At 40.4% G+C, this 24,516-nt stretch overlaps 1 protein-coding gene across 1 annotated transcript in view; it reads right to left on the minus strand.

Moving 5' to 3' along the window:
• The window catches only part of LOC103029217 (tubulin polymerization-promoting protein), a 42,193-nt gene that overhangs the window by 14,369 nt on the left and 3,308 nt on the right, over nucleotides 1–24,516 (minus strand). The window contains exons 2-3 of the mRNA XM_022685385.2: nucleotides 8,710–8,793; nucleotides 5,640–5,969 (exon numbers count right to left, since the gene is read on the minus strand). Coding sequence (XP_022541106.1) covers nucleotides 5,640–5,965 — 326 coding nt within the window. The 5' untranslated portion in view covers nucleotides 5,966–5,969; nucleotides 8,710–8,793. The remainder of the gene's footprint in view (nucleotides 1–5,639; nucleotides 5,970–8,709; nucleotides 8,794–24,516) is intronic.

Genomic DNA, 24,516 nt, shown 5'->3' on the forward strand with positions numbered 1-24,516 from the left:
ACGACTACAAAGAGGTTTTATTTATGTTCAGATTAAAATTTAAACTAAACACATACTTTGCGCTGCACGGCGGGGTGGTGTTCTTGGAGATGGGAGAACAGGTTTGACGTATGTCCACCTTTAGCTGTGACTTTACGGCCACATTGATTATAAATCCGATAACCATCCTCGGGTGCGTTCGGCGGGTCTCTGAAATAGTCCCACACTGCTGATTTTAGTTTAGCCTTTTTTTAGGCGGACGGAGATTTGTTTAGTCTGATGCACTTTCTGCCGTTCTCACCGCTGTGTGCTGAGTAGCTGAAGCGGAGCAGAGTTGCGCATGCGCGGGTGAGTTTCTCCGCTGGCTTGCGTTTTACCGGTAATAAGCAAACACACACGGTATGATAACCGTGCATTTTAATACCATGGTGTACCGTGAAACCGGTTACCGCTGCAACCCTAGTCTAGAGTCCAACTCAAGCCACAAGTCTTTAGTCTAGAGTAAAGTCAAGTCACAAGTCTTTAGGCTAGAGTCTAGAGTCTCTAGTATTGTAAGTAATGGGACAACTCCTCTTTCATTCTTTCTTCTGAAATCAAGTGTATTAAAAAGAGTTTCTCCTGCTTTTGTTGGAGTAACTGTTTCTCTGCTGTCCAGGCAGAGCTTGGTGCAGTGTTGAGTACAGCAGTCTCTGGGGGGGGGGTGGTGGTGTTTAATCTCTCAGAGCTGCTGTGTTTCTCCAGCAGTGATTAAAAGATGATCTGCTGAGTCTCTGAGCAGATCTCGCCTGGAGGGGAAGACCCAGTTTAGTTCAGAGCCCCTCCCCCTCTATAGCCTGCTTTTATACGTATCGTATACCCAGCCTACGCTTTAAAACACACAGGAGATATTCTGCACGTCCCAAATAAGCTATATGTGTAATGTGAATAATTCAAAATAATATACAAAATATGTACAAAACTGTTTAGCACTGTGAAGCAACCACTCAGTAACACTATAGCAACCACCTCTAATACCAAAGCAATCATCTAACTACACCATAGCAACCACTGATCATCAGCATAGACTCTGATTAGCAACCACCTGTGATACTATGGCCGCACAACGTTGGGAAACACTGATATTGCAATATTTCTATTTTATTATTCTGCGATATATTTTGCGATATTAAAATGAATGTTCACCAAATTTCTCCATGGGTCAAATATTTAATATGTCATAATATTATTAATGCATCAAAATGTATCAAATACATCAATTGGAAGTATCAAAAATGGGACAACTCAAATATAACCTCCCTTCAGTAGTTATATTACAAAAATATAAAACCAACTTTTATTCATGTGAAATTAATTTTAAGCCTAAATTTTGTGATTCTGTCTCTCTGCAACCGCCTAGGAAACCACAGCAATCACATAGCAACCATATAGCATTTGTTTAACAACAGCATAGCAACACCCTAGCAACACCACAGCAACCACCTAGGATACCATAGCAAACACTTAACAACCATATAGCATCCGCTTAAGACCAGCATAGCAAAACCCTAGCAACACCACAGCAACCACCTAGGATACCATAGCAAACACTTAACAACCATATAGCATCTGCTTAACAACAGCATAGCAACACCCTAGCAACACCACAGCAACCACCTAGGATACCATAGCAAACAATTAGCTAGAATATTGCATCTGCTTAACAACAGCATAGCAATACCCTAGCAACACCACAGCAACCACCTAGGATGCCATAGCAAACACTTAGCAACTATATAGCATCTGCTTAACAACAGCATAGCAACACCACAGCAACCACCTAGGATACCATAGCAAACACTTAGCTAGAATATAGCATCTGCTTAACAACAGCATAGCAATACCCTAGCAACACCACAGCAACCACCTAGGATACCATAGCAAACACTTAGCAACTATATAGCATCTGCTTAACAACAGCATAGCAACACCACAGCAACCACCTAGGATACCATAGCAAACACTTAGTAACACTATAGCATCTGCTTAACAACAGCATAGCAACACCCTAGCAACACTACAGCAACCACCTAGGATACCATAGCAAACACTTAACAACCATATAGCATCTGCTTAACAACAGCATAGCAACACCCTAGCAACACCACAGAAACCACCTAGGATACCATAGCAAACACTTAGTAACACTATAGCATCTGATTAGCAACACCACAGCGATTTAGGACCACATATGAAAGTGACTCAAATCTGATTTGAAAAAATCAGATTTGGCATGTTCACACAGCCATGAAAAAATCAGATCAGAGCCACATTAGGCAAAAAATCAGATTTGAGTCACTTAAGTCAATCTAGTCATGAGAATGTAGCTTAAGAGTACCCTAGCAACACCATAGCAACAGCCTAAGAATCCATAGCATCCACCTAGCAACAGCATAGCAACACCATAGGAGCCAGCTAGGATGTATTCAGTCTGCAGACGGCCGAGTGTCTGTCCTCGCTGGAGTTCAGTCACTCAGTGGCGACGCTGTCGAGCAGAATAATCTTTATTCTGGGGTTCAGTCAGAGCAGAGCACATCTCCTGAACAGAGTCCTGCTCACAATCACACACTGCACCTTAAACTAAAACTAACACCTAAAACTTAAAATTACACTTAAAGCTGACCTCCACACGGTTTTTAACCATGTTTTACACACATACGCCTGCTTTACTGCAGAAATGCACTGTGGATATTCCGATAGTAAGGTCACATTATTAAAATCTGGCCTAGTTTAGACTCCACTGAGTCACTGGGCCCTGCAGCACGCAGGATTATTCAGAGTGAGCCATCCTGACTTGTAGCTGTGGGCAGCAGGACTGTGGGCACTCTGCCTGAATCAGCGAGACAGCAGAAAGATCTAAAAACTCTATTTTAATGAAAACCTGATACAGAATTTCGAGTGCTGGATGTTAATCTACACAGATTTCTCTCCTGAAAACTGTTTATTCAGTTGTGTAAAGCTTAGATTTACAGATTAACACTAAGGCTGGGCGCAGCAGCATTAGCATTAGCAGCTAACCGCTAGCGCTAGTTTTAACACGGTAAACATGCAGACTACTGTCCGATAATACTTAGTGGGTAATGCTAATGCTGCTCCAGCAATGCTAGCTGGGCTAGCAGCAGACTACAGGCTGATAATACTCACCTCTAAATGGCTAAAGAGCTAGTGCTTAGTGCCTTTTAGTTTGAAAAATACTATATTACAGCACCTGGAATGCCATAGCAACTGCCTAGGACATCATAGCAACTGCCTCGCAACACCCTAGCAACCCCTATGCAACATCATAGCAACCACCTGGCATATTACACTAATCAACATCATAGCATCCATCTAAAAAACACGTAGCAGCACCATGTGAATGGGATATCAAGTGCCTTGCAACACCCTAGCAATCCCTAGTAGCACCATAGCAACCACCTGGGATATCACACTAAGCAACATCATAGCACCCATCGGCATCCATTAAGCAAACACCTAGCAACACCATAGGAACCACCTGGGATGTCATAGCAACTACCTAGCAATCCCTATGCAATATCATAGCAACCACCTTGTAGCACCATAGCAACCACCTGGTATATAACACTAAGCAAAATCATAGCAGCCATCTAGCAAGCACTTTGGGTACCTGCAACCTTGCATATCTTAGCATCCACTGAGCAACCACTTTGCAACACAATAGCAACCACATGGGATACCACAGCAACCACCTAACAACACCATATCTACTACTTGGAATACCATAACAAACACTTAACAGCACCAAAGCATCTATCTAGCAAACACTTAGGAACAACATATGAACCGCCTGGGATGTCATAGCAACTACCTTGCAGCACCCTAGCAATCCTTATGCAATATCATAGCAACCACCTGGGAAATAACACCAAGCAACATCATAGCAGCCATTTAGAAAATACTTTGGATACCTGGTCTACACCATTGAAACAACATTGCATACCATAGCATCCACTGAGCAAGCATTTTGCAACACAATAGCAACCACGTGGGATACCACATCATCCACATGACAACCAAAAGCATTCACCTAGTAACCATTTAGCAACATTATAGCACCCATCTAGCAAACACTGTGGATACCCGGGCTACACCATTGCAACAACTTTGCATACCATAGCATCCACTGAGCAACCACTTTGGTACACAGTAGCAATAGCTACACCTTACAACACCGCATAATAACTTGGGATACCATAACAAACACTTAACAGCCCCAAAGAATCCACCTAGCAACCCACTAAGCAACACCACAGCTACCATTTAGGATAACTTAGCAAGACCATAGCAACCACTTAGTACCATAGTAACCACCTGGCACATCATAGCAATCACTTACAAACACTATAGCAAGTGTTAACTGGTCAAATAACTTGTAGCACTTTTATCTTTAAGAGTGAAGATGTTTCATAACAGACAGATTCTTACTAGTTATTCTCTAGTTTTTTGCTACAGTTCCCAGTAGAGGTTGTGTAATCTAACATGTGGGATTGAACTGGTCCCACAGATAGCCCAGATGTTCATTTCAGCATTACGCAACAGAACACACTCAATATCAATAACAACAGACTCACTGCAGATTCATACTGGATTAAAATCACTGCACCGTTATTACTGTCAGACTGTAAGAAAAGAAACAGAGCAGATTCATACTGGATTAAAATCACTGCACCGTTATTACTGTCAGACTGTAAGAACAGAAATAGAGCAGATTCATACTGGATTAAAATAATTTCACTGTTATTCCTGTCAGACTGTAAGAACAGAAATAGTGCAAATTCATACTGGATTAAAATCACTACACTGTTATTACTGTCAGACTGTAAGAACAGAAATAGAGCAGATTCATACTGGATTAAAATCACTGCACCGTTATTACTGTCAAAACTGTAAGTACAGAAATAGTGCAGATTCATACTGGATTAAAATCACTACACTGTTATTACTGTCAGACTGTAAGAAAAGAAATAGAGCAGATTCATACTCTACCGCCAAGGAACGTCATAGCAACTGCCAGGGATACTGTTGCCAGTATTTCCCAGCATCACTGCATCTGCCTAGCAACCACTTCGCAACACCAAATCAGATTCCTGGGATACCACTGTCGCTGTCATAAGCAATGTCATATCAACCATTTAGCAACCACTTAGCAGCACCGTAGAAACCACCTGAGGTGAAATAGCAACCACTTTGGAGCATCATAGCAACCACCTAGCAACCACTTGGTGGTGGCAGGTTTCTATGTAAAAGCAACAATGTTAACTGTAGGGATGTAATGATTAGTCAATATAATCGACAATGTCAATTAGAAAACTGTGTAGACTACAAATTTCAGTGTTGACTAATCGTTAATTAACAAAATCGTTAATTAACAAAATGCTGTTTCTCTCATTTTAAAGCAATATAGAAAGCTAGAAACAGGACCCACAGGAATAATCGCTGACTAATCGACTAAACGGAAAAATAATCAACTCCCAAAATAAACTTTAGTTGCAAAATTGCCACCTGCTTGGTTAAATGATGTAAAACAACATGTCTATACTCTATAGAACTAAATCTAGAACTGTACTAAAAACACCACAGTAAAATGAGGTAAGATGTCGTACTTGACTTTGGAGAAGACTATGTCCACGTCGGTGAGGGTGATGCTCTTGCCGTCGATGACGCCGCAGTCTTTGCACAGCTTGGACCAGTTCTTGCCGTGCATCTCCTTGCCCGTGGCGCGGGTGTCTCCGTGGATGGCGAAGCGTCGGAAGGCCTCCTCCAGCGCCGTCAGCTCCACCGGCGTTTTAGCCCCGGCTCCGCCCTCGCTCGTCCCGTTGGAGTCGGTGGACAGGCGCTTGGCCCGTTCTCTGGAGTGCTCGCTGGGGGGCCGCAGGGGCGCGCTGTTCGGGACGGGATGCTTGGCGGTCTGTACTTTAAACTCTTCCATGGTGCTGATGGGAGAGAGAGAGAGCAGTCAGGTAACATATAGACATATACAGACATATAGTGTATATATATATTGCATATATACACATATATACAGTATATACAGTAATGTATCACTGCTCTAAATTTTAGTAAACTCCTTCCCACCCCCACCAAGTTAAACATTACCATATGCAATTAATCTGAAAATTTAAAAATGGATTAAATCTCATAATATCACTAATATTCACTACGCCCTCCCTTATCCTGCCAACTCTCATACACATAAGGTCTCATAAGGTTTTTCTCCTTAAGCTTGCTGTTAAACTTTTACTCATCATGAATATAATTTCATTTTGCCTTACATTCATTTTTATTTTTCCGTATTTTTCGCACTAAAGGGCGCAATATTAATAAACATCTATTTTCTGGTCTATTTTTATACATAAAGCACACAGGATTATGAGGCGCATTATGTAACACTAGTAAGGAACAGGGGTGTCGCCATGTTTTCCTTCTAATTCAGCAGCAAGACCTGTAAAGCTAAGCTAAATTAAGTAAACAAAACTGTAATTCTGTAAGTTAAACGAGTGCTGGATGTTAATCTACACAGATTTCTCTCCTGAAAACTGTTCATTTGGGTGAGTAAAGCACTTCTGTTTATTTACAGTAAGCTTAGATTTACAGATTTCCACTAAGGCTGGGTGCAGCAGCATTAGCATTAGCATTAGTGGCTAACCACTAGAACTAGCAATGGTTAGCCACTAATGCCGCCCAGCAACGATACACACTGAGGAACCCTGATTGTTCCGGTAAGACAGGGCGCTATTAGCTATTAGCAGTTCATCCCACGTAGCTTGTTTTAATACAGTAAACATGCAGACTGCAGTCTGATATACTCACCTCTGAACTGGGAAAGAGCTAGAGCTTAGCATGGTTAGCGGCTAATGCTAATACTGCTCCAGTCTGGGTGCTGGAGAACTAAACTGAAACTCCTGTATAACTCTGTACTTCAGCAGAGTGACTTTACTGCTCCTTAATACCTGACTGATAGAATTCATACATAAGAAACACCGGATTATAAGCAGCTCTGATGATTTATGGGAAAATTAAAGGATTTTAAGTACAGCTTATACACTATTAAAAGCTTAAGTCTTAATGCGTGTGATTAATTACAGAATGTTGTTGTGATTAATCCATAAACTGTAAAAATCCACATAAACAATGTGTAAAGACGCTAAAAAAAAAAGAAACTGCTTAATGGACACATTAAGCCAGCTAGAAACCTTCTGAGGTTATAGGTTGTGAAAAGAGGGGCTTAAAGCATTAAAACTGCTGGATAAGACACAAATTTATGATTCGTTTTCACACAAAAAAATAAAAGTTAAAGTGTAATTTACTCTAGTTTTCTTCATGTGTTGATTATCAGTGTTTACTGGGTGCAGGCGTGTTGAGGGGGTAGGTGGGTAGGTGGGGGTGGTGGGGTGTGTGTGGTATGGAGCTGAATGGGCAGATGTGGTGCTCTGGCACTGAGGTGAGGTGTTATAAATAGAGCGGTGAGGAATTCAGTGCTGGAGTTTTAGAGAGAGCTCAGCTCTACAGGAGGAAACTGACTGTGCTGAGAGTTTATAACACTGCTAACAGTGGATGAAGGCTAGAACCTGTTATAATTACAAATCTGTGCTAAAGCTAACTAAATCTGAGCGACTAGCCATTAAGTGTTCATGCAAAATCACAAACTTTGCAACAGGAAAGGCCAAAATATGATCTGATCTGATTACCATTTTAACAACCTATTTTAAATCACTGATAAAAAAAAATATCATAATTAATTTATATTTAATTAATTATTGGGGGGGGGGGGGGTCTTCCCCACCATCTCTCTGACTCTCCTTTGTTCTGATTGGGTGTTTTTGTGGAAAGGCGGGACTTTTTTCAGGAACAGGTGGGTTAGGATGAGTTGTGGTTCGTTGGGATGAGCTAGACTGGGTTGGGGTGAGTGGCCTGTGTTGAGTGGTTGGGTTGAGATGAAAGGCATTGAGATGGGAGGATTGAGTTGAAAGGATGGAGATGGAGAGGTTGAGTTAAAAATGTGGAGATAGCAGCTGTTGAGTAGGGAGGATTGAGTTGGAAGGATAGAGATAGCAAGCATTGAGTAGGAAGGGTTAAGTTAGGAGGATTGAGTTAAAAGTGTAGAGATAGCAGGCATTGAGTATCAAGGATTGAGTTGGGAGGATTGACTTAGGAGGATTGATTGGAAGGGTTAAGATGGAAGAATTGCGTTGAAAAGTAGATATAGCTGGTGTTGAGTTGAGAGAATTCAGTTGAAAAAGAAGAGATAGCAGGTGTTGAGTTAGGAGAGTTGAGTTTGGAGGATTGAGCTGAAAGAGTAGAAGGAGTGGAAGGTTTGAGGTTGAAGGGAAAAATACTCAGCAGGCATTGAGTTTGGAGGATTAAGTTGGAAGGATTGACTTGGGAAGATTGGTTTGGAAGGGTTCAGATGTAAGGGGTTGTCTTGAAAGGGAAGAGACAGCAGGCATTGAGTTGGGAGGATTGAGTTTGTAGAATTAAGTCAAGATGGAACGGTTGAGATGGGAGGGTTGAGATGGCTATCCTGTTTCTGCTTTGTGAGCTCTTTATGTTCTGCTTAAACCAACCGACCTAACAGTAAAAATATTTTTCCAACATCTAAAACTGTTTTTAATCAGCAAAATAAAGGCGTTTAAATCTGAACACACAGTAAAGAGCAGTGTATAATAAACACACCTCAGGCCTGCAGGTCCCCTCCCGCGGTCGCTGCTCCCCTCGGCGTGGCTCCGGTCACTGTGGGCTCTCCGTCTCCCGGTGCAACTGAAACCATCAAACACACACTGACTGCATCCAACTCCAACATCCAGGAAACCAGACAGACAGCCGTCTAAAGTGCAGAGTCTGTCTGTAAATCACACTGCCAGCCTGATTTCACTTTCACATTCACTAAAACCACAACGACACCCAGCGCTGATTCATGCCCTCGCTCTACATGCCCCGGCCTGCGGCGCCTCCAATCACCCCTCACACACACACACACTGCCAACACACTTCCACTACATCTGCACACAGCCGTCACTCTCACACTGATCTTATCTTACTCACTAAAACACGTGTTACAACACGGCCACGCTTTAATATATCTAAATACACTACAGCTACAATTTCTAATCCTTTACATTTTCATAAAAATAGTCTCGTTACTCGTATTTCATTTCAGCTGGTTTTCATTCAATAAAAGCCCTATCCAGATAAATCTCTCCATCCAGATAGAGTGAATCTGATTGTGATTGGATGTAGAGAAGTATAAACATATACCATTCCCACTCCCTATTGGTTTATACTGAGATCCATCACACCTGCACACGCCCCCGAGATGAAAACGAGATGAAATGAAATTAAATAAAGAAATAAAATGTTAGGAGTAATAAGTTCAGATAATTGTGTGAAAATGTAAGGAGTAGAAGTAAAAAGTAAATATCAGCTTCAAATAAATATTGGCCAATCCATTAAATAAATCCAGCAAAATTCCTAGATTTCACAATAATCCCCAACTATGAGAAGTTGAGATTCTGATTGGTAAAGAATAAAAGAGTAATACGCAGACAAATCAATCACAGATAATGCAGATAAAATGCTAAAAGTGCAGTTCTAATCATATTCATATTAAATCAAAGTATAAAGAAATTATTTATATATCAGTACCGTATTTTTCGCACTATAAGCTGCACTTAAAATCCTTTAATATTCCCAAAAATCATCAGAGCTCCTTATAATCTGGTGCACCTTATGTATAAATTCTACTAGCCAGTTTATTTCTCCAGCACTGAGACTGGAGCAGCATTAGCATTAGCATTAGCGGTTAACTGTGCTAAGTGCTAGCTCTTTCGCCACTTAGAGGGGAATATTATCAGCCTGTATCCTGCTGCTAATCCCAGCCAGCACTGCTGGAGCAGCATTAGCATTAGCCACTAATTGTGCTAAGCACTAGCTCTTTCACCATTCAGAGGTGGGTATTATGGGCCTGTAGCCTGCTGCTAACCCTGGCTAACACTGCTGGAGCAGTATAAGCATTACATGCTAACCGTGCTAAGCGCTAGCTCTTTCACCGTTCAGAGGAGAGTATCACTGGCCTGTAGCCTTCTGCCTACCCTGGCTAGCACTGCTGGAGCAGCATTAGCCACTAATTGTGCTAAGCAATAGCTCTTTTATCATTCAGAGGTGAGTATTATGGGCCTGTAGCCTGCTGCTAACCCTGGCTAACACTGCTGGAGCAGTATAAGCATTACATGCTAACCGTGCTAAGCGCTAGCTCTTTCACCGTTCAGAGGGTAGTATATCGGATTGTAGTCTGTGTGTTTACCGTGTTAAAACAAGCTCCGTGGGACAAACCGCTAGCTAATATCACCCTGACTTACAGGAACACTCAGGGTTCCTCAGTGTAGCGCTTTCAGGCGGCATTTAGCGGTTAGCTGCTAATGCTAATCTGTAAATCTAAGCCTACTGTAAATAAACTGAAGCTCTTTAATCACCCAAATAAACAGTTTTCAGAAGAGAAATCTGTGTAGATTAACATCCAGCACTCGTTTAACTTTAAAATATATATTTTTAAAGAATTACAGTTTTGTTTACTTAGCTCAGCTTAGCTTGTGTATGAAAATAGACCAGAAAATAGACATTTATTGTTTATTGTTGCCTTATAATCTGGTGTTTTATAATCAGAACCGCCTCCAGCTCACCTTGAGGACACTAATCACTGCTGTGGAAATGTTTTGACAGTGTAAATTGAGCAGTGCTGCTGTCGATAGAAGGGTTTTGGCAGCAGGTAGATGACTGACTGTTTGGCCGAGGACCTGCCAGCCATCAGACTTTATTACTGTTATCATTAGCCTCATAAAAGTGTCAGATTAACTGGCAGAGCTTAACGCTGGAGTATTACAACTACACCCGACGACCGACTACCTCTCACTAATTTCCTTCTGTTTCTGCCTCAACTGCAGCCAATTACACAGTAAATAACAACAATATCAACAACATTTTTTAATATGGTGAACGATATTATACCCTGAAATATTGCGCCATATCACCCATCCCTAATTATCACATCAGGGTTCTACTTTTTTACTGTTTTTATCAAAAGAAAAATTCACACTGTTCTCATTTCCCATTATAAATCTACTAGAGACAAATTATATCTGTCCAGTATCATTTATTTTACTATAATCCTGCTGGATATATGGAGATATATATTTGGAGTGAATTAATTTGTTCCAAATCTGATCAAATTATTGTATTTTTTAATATCTCAGTTATTAGGACTATGCAATATGATATATCATATCATATGCAATAATACAATTTCATTTTAATTTTGCTGCAGTAGTGTTTTCTTAAAATATATATTTTTTAACTCAGTATTTTGTCATACAGCATCAAGAGTATTGTTATCTTGAAAATAGCCTGAAATATTATTTGATATTATTTTAGGGACATGTCGCCCACCCCCTAATACACTTCATATTATTTTTGAAATGATTAAAAAAATCCATGTTCTAATATTAGTGTTATATTTGTATGATATATTTAAATATTTACTCTGAAGCTTTTAATGTTTGAAGTTTTCATGTGTACACTAAATATATTCTGCACTTTAGTACTTTAGATTTTTTTGTGACATTACGTCAAGTTGCGATATTTGATATGCAACATACAAAATAAAAGTCTCAGTAAGTTACTTTACGTTCTTTACAACACAGACAAAACAAAAATGCTGATTATTTTTAGTTTCTAATAAAAGTTTAAACTTTCTACATTTTCATTTATACCAAATAAAACTTACAATGATAAAATAATCCATATTATAATAAGAGTAGTATTCTGATCTATACAGTTTTGTAAAACAAAATATCGTGATACATTGCAATATAAATTATGGCTGTGTATAAGAAAGATATGTATCACGATTACAGGGGTTACAATTCACTATCACCTCACAATATACAAATTTTAGCACTAAATGAACCACTTCTGACACCAATTCTTTACATGTAAACTTTAATGTAGTTAAAGTTCGATTCGCAGTTTTTGTAAAACAAAAAAACGTGATACAATACAATATAAATTATGTATCACGATTCAAGAGGTTAGAATTCACTATCATATCACAATATACTCATTTTAGCACTAAATGAACCACTTCTGACACCAATTTTTACATGTAAACTCGTAGTTAAAGTTCTTCATTTTTGAGAATCGATACAGATTTTGTAAAACAAAAAATCGTGATACGATACAGTATATCAATATTTTCTTACACCCAAAACCTATGGGCAAACCAGGCAAACCAGTAAAACCAGTAAGACAGTGCTCACCTCCCAGTAGCTCCCATACTGCACCCACATCACAACCAGAGCAAACCTCAGGAAATTAATGCAAAATCACCACAGAGCAAATACAAATTAGTTGTAAAATAAAAATACGCGTATAATTCTAGTAGCAGCTGCTGCCCACAGGCACACCATCACCTCCACCACAACCCGGCACTGGCATGATCTCACTCACTCACTCACAGGCTGGCAGCAGCAGTGGCAGCAGCAGTGGCAGCGTCCGGCTCCTCCTGAAGGCTGGCACTGAGCGCCCGCCGTCTCAAATCTGCATTTATCACTCCAATAGACTAAAAGTGAGCTGGGTGAGTGGCGTCCAGCACCAGCGGACCCTCCAGACCCACTCGAAGACGTCCCCGTCCAACAGCTTCAGCTTTTACTGCAGTAATAAACAAACCTTTATTAATCTCCATCAATAATACCATTCACACACACTGAGCGCCCATTGTGTAAAGAGGTGCCAGTCTAGTCTGGGGCACTCAGCGAACACACACACACACAATTACACACACTTACACACTTACACAGATACCGACATCCCCAGCTAGCACAGATAGAGTCACTCGCTACGCTAACATGCTAACAATAGCTCAGATAAGGTCATAGAGCCCTATTTTACTGATCTATACGCGAGCCACCAACCGCAGAAGCCACATACAGCTTAATTTAGGGTGTATCAGTGTGTCTTTGCTATCATAACAACTGGAAAAGTACACCTTACGCAACTCGAAATGTGCAAAAGGCATGTACTAATTGAAATAAACCAATCAGGTGCACTCTGACCCAACATTTACATCAACAATAAACAGAATAAAGAATAAAATAACATTACTGTTTCCTTAAATGAGCTGCTGGTGTATCTTCACAGGTTAGTTTCCTCTGCTGAGAAGCGTTCGTTGGACACGTCCAGGTAGCTGCACTGTTAAAATAGCAATGCGCCAAAGTCAGAGCTCACCTGACTCTTAAAGGGAATGATGAGCCAGAGACACACTAATTGGTTATTTCAGGTTACACCCAAAATGATTTAACCACACCCATGATTAATTAATGAGAATTAGCACATGCCTTTTGCGCATTTCAAGCTGCGCAAGGTGTACTTTTCCCGTCGTTATGATAGCAAAGACACACAACAGATCACTAAAAAAACAGAATCCATAAACTTCAGTAACTGACTGTTCACTCACTGCCTTATTTATACCACCCAGTTGCAAAAATCACTGAAATCAGATCATCAGAGTCACCACTGCATGGTTATAATGCTGATCAGTGTAATATAAGGTGAACCGGATTATAAGGCGCATTATGCATCACTAGTAAGGAACAGGGATGTCGCCATGTTTTCCTTCTAATTCAGCAGGTTTCGTCACTGAGTGGCACCTGTAAAGCTAAGCTAATTTAAGTAAACATAACTGTAATTCTAAAAAAAAAAAAATTCTTTTGAAGTCAAAGAGTGCTGGATGTTAATCTACACAGATTTTTCTCCTGAAAACTGTTTATTTGGCTGGGAGCAACAGCATTAACAGCTAACCACTAGCGCTAGCTGCAGTTAGCAGCTAATGTTGCCCAACAGCGCAACACGGAAGAACCTGAGTGTTCTGGTATGCCAGTGTGCTATCAGCTATGTAGCTTGTTTCAACACAGTAAACATGTGGGCTAAAGTCTGATAATACTCACCTCTGAACGGCAAATGAGCTAGCGCTTGAGTGGCTAACGCTAATGCTGCTCCAGCAGTGCTAGCCGGGGTTAGCAGCAGGCTACAGGCAATACTCACCTCTGAACAGCAAAAGAGCTAGCGCTTAGAGTGGTGAGCGGCTAATGCTAATGCTGCTCCAGCAGTGCTAGCCGGGGTTAGCAGCAGGATACAGGCAGATAATACTCCCCTCTGAATTGCGAAAGAGCTAGCGCTTAGCATTATTAGGGGGTAATGCTAATGCTGCTCCAGCAGTGCTGGAGAACTAAACTGAAACTCCTGTATAACTCTGTACTTCAGCAGAGTGACTTTACTGCTCCTTAATACCTGACTGATAGAATTCATACATAAGGAGCACCGGATTATAAGGAGCTCTGATAATTTTTGGGAAAATTAAAGGAGTAAGTGCAGCTTATAGTGAGAAAAATACAGTATATAGAACCACTGGTGTACGTTCTCTTGTAATTACAGAAAGCTGTGCTTTTTGATTGGTTAAACTCATGCAATCTCACTAACCCAATCAAACTGAACCGTGAGCCTTTCTATTCCCGTGAAGCTGCTGAATCGTGTCTCAGCTTGTGTTTAGTCGAGTCAGTCGAGATCTGAACTACAGGAGTTCTCAGGAACCCACTCAGATACTGATTTGGCACCGATACAGAAAGATCTGAGAGACTATTCTTACTGCCATCTGTCTCTCCTTCACCAAACCCTCCACCACCACACCATACACAGCTATAACCACCAGTCTTTATTAGGGCTGAAACGATTATTCCAGTAATTCGAGTTACTCTATTAAAAAAATGTCTCTTTTAATTTTCTGTGACTGGAGGAATCGATGAAAAAATTTTAAAACGCAGAGTGGAATTTAGTGTGTTTTTTTTTTTCCATTTTCTCCCCAATTTACACAGCCAATTACCCAACCCACTCACTAGGACTCCCCTAGCACTAGTAATGCCCCAACACCCAACACACTCCTCCGATACATGTGAAGTTAAACTCCGCCTCTTTTCGAGCTGAGTAGAATCACAGCGCTAACGCTCGGAGGAAAGCTCAGCGACTCGGTTCTGATACATCAGCTCACAGACGCCCTGTTCTGTGGACATCACCCGGAGGGAGCAGGGCCAATTGTGCTCCCTCTGAGCGCCGGCTGCTTGATGGCAAAGCTGCATGAGCGGGGGTTCGAACCTGCGACCTCCCGCTCATAGTGGCAGCGCTTTAGACCGCTGGACCACTTGGCGCCCAGTGTGGACTTTTAATGTGAAACAGCGCGCTTAGTGTTACGTCACCCACGCACAGGAAGCAGGAAGTGGAGCAGGCGGAGGTTTTTAGAGCAGAGAGAACATAAATTTAACTTATAATAAATCAATGAGACTAATATAAGATTAATGTACCTTAATAACATATTTACAGCACTGGAGAGAGCTGATTATTAGAAATACTATCTAATGTGTGTGGGTAGTTTATTACAACAGAGACAAAGTTCTAGACTTAATACAGGCCTTATGTAATCAGTAAAAACAGCGCTGTGGAGTTTATAAACTAATACAAGTTAAAGTTAACTGAGCTACTGAGTTACTTTGGCAAGAATACACGGCCATGAACTTACTGTTTTTTGTCATTTAGTCTTAGTTATGTCAATTAATTAGATCTGAGTAGTGTAAAACGTGAATTAACAAAAAAAAAAAAAAACACTTTAACACTTCTGTTGTCACAATTATTCCACAGGTCGTGATGTATTTCCCTGTCTAGGAAGGAGAATCCACCGGCTTGGTGGTAAAAGAATGCAGCGCTCTTATCCAACACTCGCAGAACTGGCAACGTCTCTGCTGTTGAGAAGCTAAGATGCACAACAAAAAGCCAATGTTTTTGCCTTTATTATTGATTAATACCCTATATTTAATACTTACGAGAAATCCTAAGTTAAATAATTTAATAAATAATAATAATTAAATAATTTAACTTAATTTATTAAATTATTAATTATTGGAGTATAACTTGTGGTATTTATGTATATTTTGTGTTTTATTTATTTCTATTTGTGTTTGCAATGTGGAAATGTATATTGTAAATTTAAAAATTAAACCGATTGGTCATTCATTATTAAGTGAAATGTTTTCTCTTGTGCATTTTTAATTACTCTTTAAGCAAGCAAATATGTTTTATCTGATTACTCGATTACTCACTAAAATAATCGGTAGCTGCAGCCCTTTTATATATTATTGTAGAAAGGGACGTTACCGTAGCTGACCTCTGTTCTGAAGCGTGTTTTTATTTATTCATTTTAATAAGGCAGACATCTGGTGTTCTCTGAATCTGGAAACACTTCAGAAACATTTGTTGTCTTGTTGTGTTAAATACAGATAGAGAGAATCAGAGAGAGGACGAGGGAGAGAGAGAGAGAGAGAGAGAGATGTAGAGAGTGTAGAGTTGGAGGGATGCATATGTGTGGAGTGGAGATGAGGAGGATAAAGGAGAGAGAGATATAGAGAGAGTAGAGATGGAGAGATAGAGTGTAGAGATGGAGGGATGAATATGTGTGGCATGGAGATGAGGAGGATAAAGGAGAGGGAGAGAGAGAGATGGAGGGATGAATATGTGTGTAGAGGAGATGAGGAGGATAAAGGAGAGAGAGAGATGGAGGGATGAATATGTAAGAATGGGAGATGAGGATGATAAATGAGAGAGAGACAGAGAGAGAGAAAGTGTAGAGATGGAGGGATGAATATGTGTGTAGAGGAGATGAGGATGATAAATGAGAGAGAGAGAGAGATGGAGGGATGAATATGTGTGTAGAGGAGATGAGGATGATAAATGAGAGAGAGAGAGATGGAGGGATGAATATGTGTGTAGAGGAGATAAGGACAAAGGAGAGAGTGATAGAGTGTTGAGAGAGAGAAAGAGAGATGTACAGATGGAGGGATGAATATGTGTGGAGTGGAGATGAGGAGAACAAAGGAGAGAGATAGAGTGTAGGGATGGAGGCATGAATATGTGTGTGTAGAGGAGATAAGGACAAAGGAGAGAGAGAGAGAGAGAGAGAGAGAGAGAGAGATGGAGGGATGAATATATGTGTGTAGAGGAGATGAGGAGGGTAAAGGAGAGAGAGAGAGAGAGAGAGAAAGAGATGGAGGGATGAGTATATGTGTGTAGAGGAGATGAGGAGGATAAAGGAGAGAGAGATGTAGAGATGGAGGGATGAGTATATGTGTGTAGAGGAGATGAGGAGGATAAAGGAGAGAGAGATGTAGAGATGGAGGGATGAGTATATGTGTGTAGAGGAGATGAGGAACATAAAGGAGAGAGAGATGTAGAGATGGAGGGATGAGTATATGTGTGTAGAGGAGATGAGGAACATAAAGGAGAGAGAGATGTAGAGATGGAGGGATGAGTATATGTGTGTAGAGGAGATGAGGAGGATAAAGGAGAGAGAGATGTAGAGATGGAGGGATGAGTATGTGTGTGTAGAGGAGATGAGGAGGATAAAGGAGAGAGAGAGAGAGAGAGAAAGAGATGGAGGGATGAGTATATGTGTGTAGAGGAGATGAGGAGGATAAAGGAGAGAGAGAAAGAGATGGAGGGATGAGTATATGTGTGTAGAGGAGATGAGGAACATAAAGGAGAGAGAGATGTAGAGATGGAGGGATGAGTATATGTGTGTAGAGGAGATGAGGAACATAAAGGAGAGAGAGATGTAGAGATGGAGGGATGAGTATATGTGTGTAGAGGAGATGAGGAGGATAAAGGAGAGAGAGATGTAGAGATGGAGGGATGAGTATATGTGTGTAGAGGAGATGAGTGCATGGTTAGATGCGTGCTCCTTCTGGCGATGCTCTGTACAGATGAATGCTTAGACAATAAATTGGCCTATTTTAAACTCTGCTTATTTATAGCAGGAGAATGAGCGGAGGAAGCCTCGCCCCCGGGACCCTCAGGACCCTCAGAGAGCAGGGCGGAGGAGCAGGACCATGAGGGGGATGGAGGTGATGAGGGTGATGGAGGTGATGAGGGTGGAGCTAGATTACTGGAAATGAAGTGAGGTAGAGAGAGCATAGGGTGTTTCTAGTGTTTCATTAAAAATTGTGGTAAAAATCACAGTGCATCTCACGATACGATATTATCACAATGATATCACAATACTGTGATTCTGTGATATTCACTACATCACAATACAATCCTCTAATGATACTTCACGACATCCGAATAACTGAAGAATATAAAATACGAAGAAGATAAAATTAGAGCTGCAGGATGTTGGGACAAATTGATATCACAATATTTTGTTGTTTTGTGATACATATTGTGATATTAAAAAATACATGAGTTTTCTACCTTAATAGTCCAATCTGTATATACATTATTAGAGTAAAATAAATGGTATTGGGTAGACATCATAAATTGTTAATCTGGCAGACACGGTCATGTAAAATGGTAAAAATGTGAATTTCTATTTGTATCAAGTCACAAAAAAGCTTTTAAAATGTTAGGTGTTGCTAAGTGGATGCTACTGTATTACTATGTGGTTGCTACTGTTGGTAGGCTTGTGGTTAGGTGGTTGTCATGATTCTAATAATGTGCTGGTAAGGCTGGTAAGGTTGCCAAGTGGTTGCTATGGTATTGCTAGGCGGTTGGTAAAGTGTTGCTATGTGGTTGCTATGGTACTTCTAGGTGGTTGGTAGGGTGTTGCTATGGTATTTCTAGGTGGTCAGTATGATGTTGCTAAATTCTTGCTATAGTAATACCAAGAGGTTGGTATGATATTGCTCAATGGTTGGTAAGGTGTTGCTAAGTGGTTACTATGGTATTACTAGGTGGTTGGTATGGTATTGTTTAGTGGTTGGTAAGGTGTTGCCAAGTGATTGCTATGGTATTGCTAGATGGTTGGTATGGTTTCCCTGAGTGATTGCTATGGTATTCCTAGATGGTTGGTATGGTGTTCCTGAGTAATTGCTAAAGTATTACTAGATGGTTGGTATGGTATTACTAAGTGGTTGCTATGGTATTACTAGGTGGTTGGTGAGGTGGATGCTGTGGTATTATTAGGTGGTTGCTATGGTATTTCTAGGTGGTTGATAAGGTGTTGCTATAGTATTTCTAGGTGGTTGGTATAATGTTGCTAAGTTCTTGTTATAGTAATACCAAGAAGATGGTTATGTGTTGCTAAGTGTTTGCTAAGTTATTGCTAAATGGATGCTATGGTATGACTAGGTGGTTGGTATAGTATTGTTAAGTGGTTGCTAAAGTGTTGCCAAGTGGTTGCTATTGCATTGCTAGGTGGATGATATGGTTTTGATGAGTGGTTGCTATTGCATTGCTAGGTGGATGATATGGTTTTGATGAGTGGTTGCTATTGTATTGGTAGGTAGATGGTATGGTGTTGATGAGTGGTTGCTATTGTATTGGTAGGTGGATGGTATGGTGTTGCTGAGTGGTTGCTATTGTATTGGTAGGTAGATGGTATGGTGTTGATGAGTGGTTGCTATGGTATTGGTAGGTGGATGGTATGGTGTTGCTAAGTGGTTGCTATTGTATTGGTAGGTGGATGGTATGATGTTGATGAGTGGTTGCTATTGTTTTGGTAGGTAGATGGTATGGTGTTGATGAGTGGTTGCTATTGTATTGGTAGGTGGATGGTATGGTGTTGATGAGTGGTTGCTATGGTATTGGTAGGTAGATGGTATGGTGTTGCTGAGTGGTTGCTATTGTATTGGTAGGTGCACGGTATGGTGTTGCTGAGTGGTTGCCAAGTGGTTGCTTTTGTATTGGTAGGTGGATGGTATGGTGTTGATGAGTGGTTGCTATTGTATTGGTAGGTGGATGGTATGGTGTTGATGAGTGGTTGCTATGGTATTGGTAGGTAGATGGTATGGTGTTGATGAGTGGTTGCTATGGTATTGGTAGGTGGATGGTATGGTGTTGCTGAGTGGTTGCTATTGTATTGGTAGGTGGATGGTATGGTGTTGCTGAGTGGTTGCTATTGTATTGGTAGGTGGATGGTATGGTGTTGCTATGTGGATGCACTGTGCAGAACACTAATTACAACAACTGTACCCACTGTAATAGATTTATAACAATAAATATACCACCAGTCTATGAATCGTTAATGTATAATTACACTGTTATTACACACACCTTATATACATAAGTGGGGCCAGAATGTTTAATTTTAATTTTAATTTAATTGTGATATAATCACACTTACTCCACATACCAAAGCTTTGTGTGTGTGTAGTGATTGTGTGTGTGTGTGTGTGTGTAGGTGTGGGCATGTAGGGGGACCCATCTGCTCCAGTATCTGAGGCTGGCATCTGGTTGGCGCAGAAACCCTGACAGCTGGTCACATGACCCATAGTTTCAGAGATGCCCCGCCCCTGATCTCCCAACCACCCACTGAACACACACCAACACACACCAACACACAGACACACACACACAGACACACACACACACCAAGGCTGATGACCTCAGCCTCATCCCAGTAGGCAAACGCTATTGCTATTTTCCCCTGAAATATGATGCCGTATCACCCACCCATACTTATCACCATACCTGTCAAGTTTTGGACTTAAAAATAAGGGATTTTTTCCGCCGCCCCAACAGCCCAACTGAGGGCTTGTGCTTTATATATATATATATATATATATATATATATATATATATATATATATATATATATATATATATATATGAAATTGAAGGGTGCACAAATTTACAAGAAGGACATGGATCAGATATATTCCATAAGTAAATAATAGTCCTAAGGGGCCTACACAATTAATAATCTTTCATTAATACTTCTTTCTATCGTTCAGTCCACTCCTGATCAGTTCAGTTAATTTCAGCCCTCTCCACATTTTCTCTCTCTCCAGCTCAACCATCTCTTCTACCCCTTCTAAATAATACATTACACCACAATACTTGAGATTTAAACAAATTCTAACAAACCCTAAAACTAGCCCTGAACTAATAGAGTTTGGAAATTATAGTTATTGGCTGATCAGGCACATCAGGGCAGGGCATTATATATATATGTAGATTTTTCTCAAACCCTGAATATCTATCTAGCTAATTCTAAAGTTAAGCTAACTGAGTCACAAGCTGGATTTTATTAAACACACAATGGGTTTAATTTATGTTTTGATTCAGAGAAGAGTCTTTTTAACCAGCTATCAGAAACAATCTCATCACAGTTTACATGGTTAGTTACCTTTCTTTTAGAAAAATCTCCGTATATCCAGATTAGTTTTAACGACAGCTGCTCCGACTAGCTGCCTGAACTCACAGCGAGGGGAGGGGCGGGGCTTCCCGCACACTAAACTGCGCTCCGCAAAACCAGCTAGCTGATTGGCTGTTTCTCCTGAAAGGCGGGACTTTGTCCTTGAACCGGCACCACGATTGGTTAAGAGACACACAGTGGTCAGTGCATTGTCGCCTGTGGCCTATATATTTTTTTATTTAGTATAATACGGGAAATTTACGGGAAAATACTAATACGGGAGGACGGCGGGAAAGAGGAGTAAAATACGGTAGTTTCCCGGCCAAAACGGGAGACTTGACAGGTATGTTTATCACACATCAAAAGAAAAATTCACACTGTTCTCATTTCTCATTATAGATCTACTAGAGACAGATTATATCTGTTCAGTATCATTTATTTTACTTTAATCCTGGATATATGGAGATATTTGGAGTGCATTATTATTAGTATCATGATATTCTGGATCATTGACTTTTGTTACAAATCTGATAAAATTCTTGTATTTTTTAATATCTCAGTTAGGGGTGATATATATTGTATACAATAATAATATTAAATTTTCGTTTTGTTGCAGTAGTTCTTAATATAATTTGTTTTAATTCAGTGTTTTTTTTTTCATATCGCCAAGAGAATTATTATGGCGAAAATACCATTGTGGTATATAAATATCGCCATATTGTTCACCCCCAGTGTGCATGTGATGTATTTGAACTGGATATTGGTGAGCAGCACCTCCTTTTAATCACACCTGATCCTACTGACTACTGAAATATATTTACACCATAGGGACAAAAGTCATGGGACGCCTGCTCAGTCACTGTTTCTTTTGTAGTCGCATTTCAGATATTTTTTTACGACTTTTTAAGACCCCATGGGAAACCTTGTTGCTAAGTGATTGCTATAGTATTACTAAGTGGTTGGTATAGTGTTCCTAAGTGGTTGCCTTGGATTTAATTGGTGGTTGGTATGGTATTGCTAAGTGATTGCTGTGGTATTTCTAGGTGGTTGGTATAGTGTTCCTAAGTGGTTGCCTTGGATTTAATTGGTGGTTGGTATGGTATTACTAAGTGATTGCTATGTTATTTTAGGTGGTTGGTATGAATGTTGCTAAGTGGTTGCCATGGATTTAATTAGTGGTTGGTATGGTATTGCTAAGTGATTGCTGTGGTATTTCTATGTGGTTGGTATAGTGTTCCTAAGTGGTTGCCTTGGATTTAATTGTTGTTTGGTATGGTATTGCTAAGTGATTGCTATGGTGTTTCTAGGTGGTTGGTATAGTGTTCCTAAGTGGTTGCCTTGGTTTTTAATGGGTGGTTGGTATGGCTAAGTGATTGCTATGTTATTTTAGGTGGTTGGTATAGTGTTCCTAAGTGGTTGCCATGGATTTAATTGGTGGTTGGTATGGTGCTGTTAAGTGGTGGCTATGGTATTACTAGGTGGTTGTTATGGTGTTGTTAAGTGGTGGCTATGGTATTACTAGGTGGTTGGTATGGTGTTGTTAAGTGGTGGCTATGGTATTACTAGGTGGTTGGTATGGTGTTGTTAAGTGGTGGCTATGGTATTACTAGGTGGTTGGTATAGTGTTCCTAAGTGGTGGCTATGGTATTACTAGGTGGTTGGTATGGTGTTGTTAAGTGGTGGCTATGGTATTACTAGGTGGTTGGTATGGTGTTGTTAAGTGGTGGCTATGGTATTACTAGGTGGTTGGTATGGTGTTGTTAAGTGGTTGCTATTGTATTACTAGGTGGTTTGTATGAATGTTGCTAAGTGGTTGCCATGGATTTAATTGTTGTTTGGTATGGTACTGCTAAGTGGTTGGTATGGTATTTCTAGGTGGTTGGTATAGTGTTCCTAAGTGGTTGCCTTGGATTTATTAGGTGGTTGGTATGGTATTACTGAGTGGTTGGTATGGTGTTGTTATATGTTATTTGTGCGAATAACACATCAGTGTTATATGCTTTACCCAGTAATTCAGAGCTAAAGAACAAATGGTTAGAATTTGTCTCTGGAACTCCACCAGCCAATTACAACTGAGATAGGTAGGTGTATATTTAAAACAGTTCTGTTTACACTAGTTAAACTTTCTGGACCTGGACTCTCCACCTCTGTGTGTAAGTAACTATAGGTTTCCAAGTCGCGCTGGATAAGGGCGTCTGCTAAATACCGTAAATGTAAATGTTCCAGTGTCTTCCTTTCTAAAAAAAAAAGGTATGCTGAGCCTACATTTCTCCAGTGGTGCAGGAATCCGTCTGTACGAGCGCAGAGTGGAAAAAGAAAAGGTATTTAACACAGTCGGGTTCAAACGGCCATCCATTCACACCCTGCCGGCGCTGAGTCATATTTACCAGCGCTGATTAATGAGCGTTATAGAGCCTGCACTCGCTCCCAAGAGCTCTCAGAGCTTCATATACAGACTGGAGAAGAGCTTCAGACCAACCATCCTCTGAACTGACGCCAGAACAGTTCCTGCACTTCCTCACCTCTTCAGGAATCCTCAGCTTTACCACCACACTGCATTAAAACCACTGTGAGATAATGTAATGTAACAGTGACGATCTGGTTCCAATACGCTTTTTTCACCTACATCACCATCGTCTACCAAAACTAAGCTGTGAGGATAGAAGTAGCGTTGGACCGCTGGGTACTAGTGCTGCGTTCCCAAATGCACTTATTCAAAAATAAAGAAATCTTATAAAAGTCAAACCTTCCATAGTTTCCCCAAAGATCCCGTACTTTACTGTAAAAGAATTCACAAAATCAGTAGAGATCACAATTTCAATTTTACTACTAACCACAACCAGGTCTGATCACAGTCAGACCTGTAGAATCAAGAAATCACTTAAATAGAACCTGCCTGACAACATGGAGCAGATAAAAGGTTTCAAAAAGCAACATATTATGAAAAAAAATTCAAAAACAGATTTATAATCTATTAATCTGGAAAAGGTTATAGTAAGTCAATCAAGCTTTGGGACTCCAGAGCACCAGTGATTCACTATTATTCACTAATGGAGAAAACATAAATGGAACACTGGTGAACCTTCCCAGGAGTGACCGGCCGACCTAAAGAAATTACTCCAAAAGGGCATGAACAACTCATCCAGGAGATCCCAAAAGAACCCAGAACTACATTTAAAGAGCTGCAGGATCTCACTCACCTCAGTTAAGATCAGTGTTAATGATTCAATAATAAGAAATAAAGAGACTGGGTGAAA

This window comes from Astyanax mexicanus, chromosome 1, assembly GCF_023375975.1.
Source record: "Astyanax mexicanus isolate ESR-SI-001 chromosome 1, AstMex3_surface, whole genome shotgun sequence".
Taxonomy (NCBI): Eukaryota; Metazoa; Chordata; class Actinopteri; order Characiformes; family Acestrorhamphidae; genus Astyanax; species Astyanax mexicanus.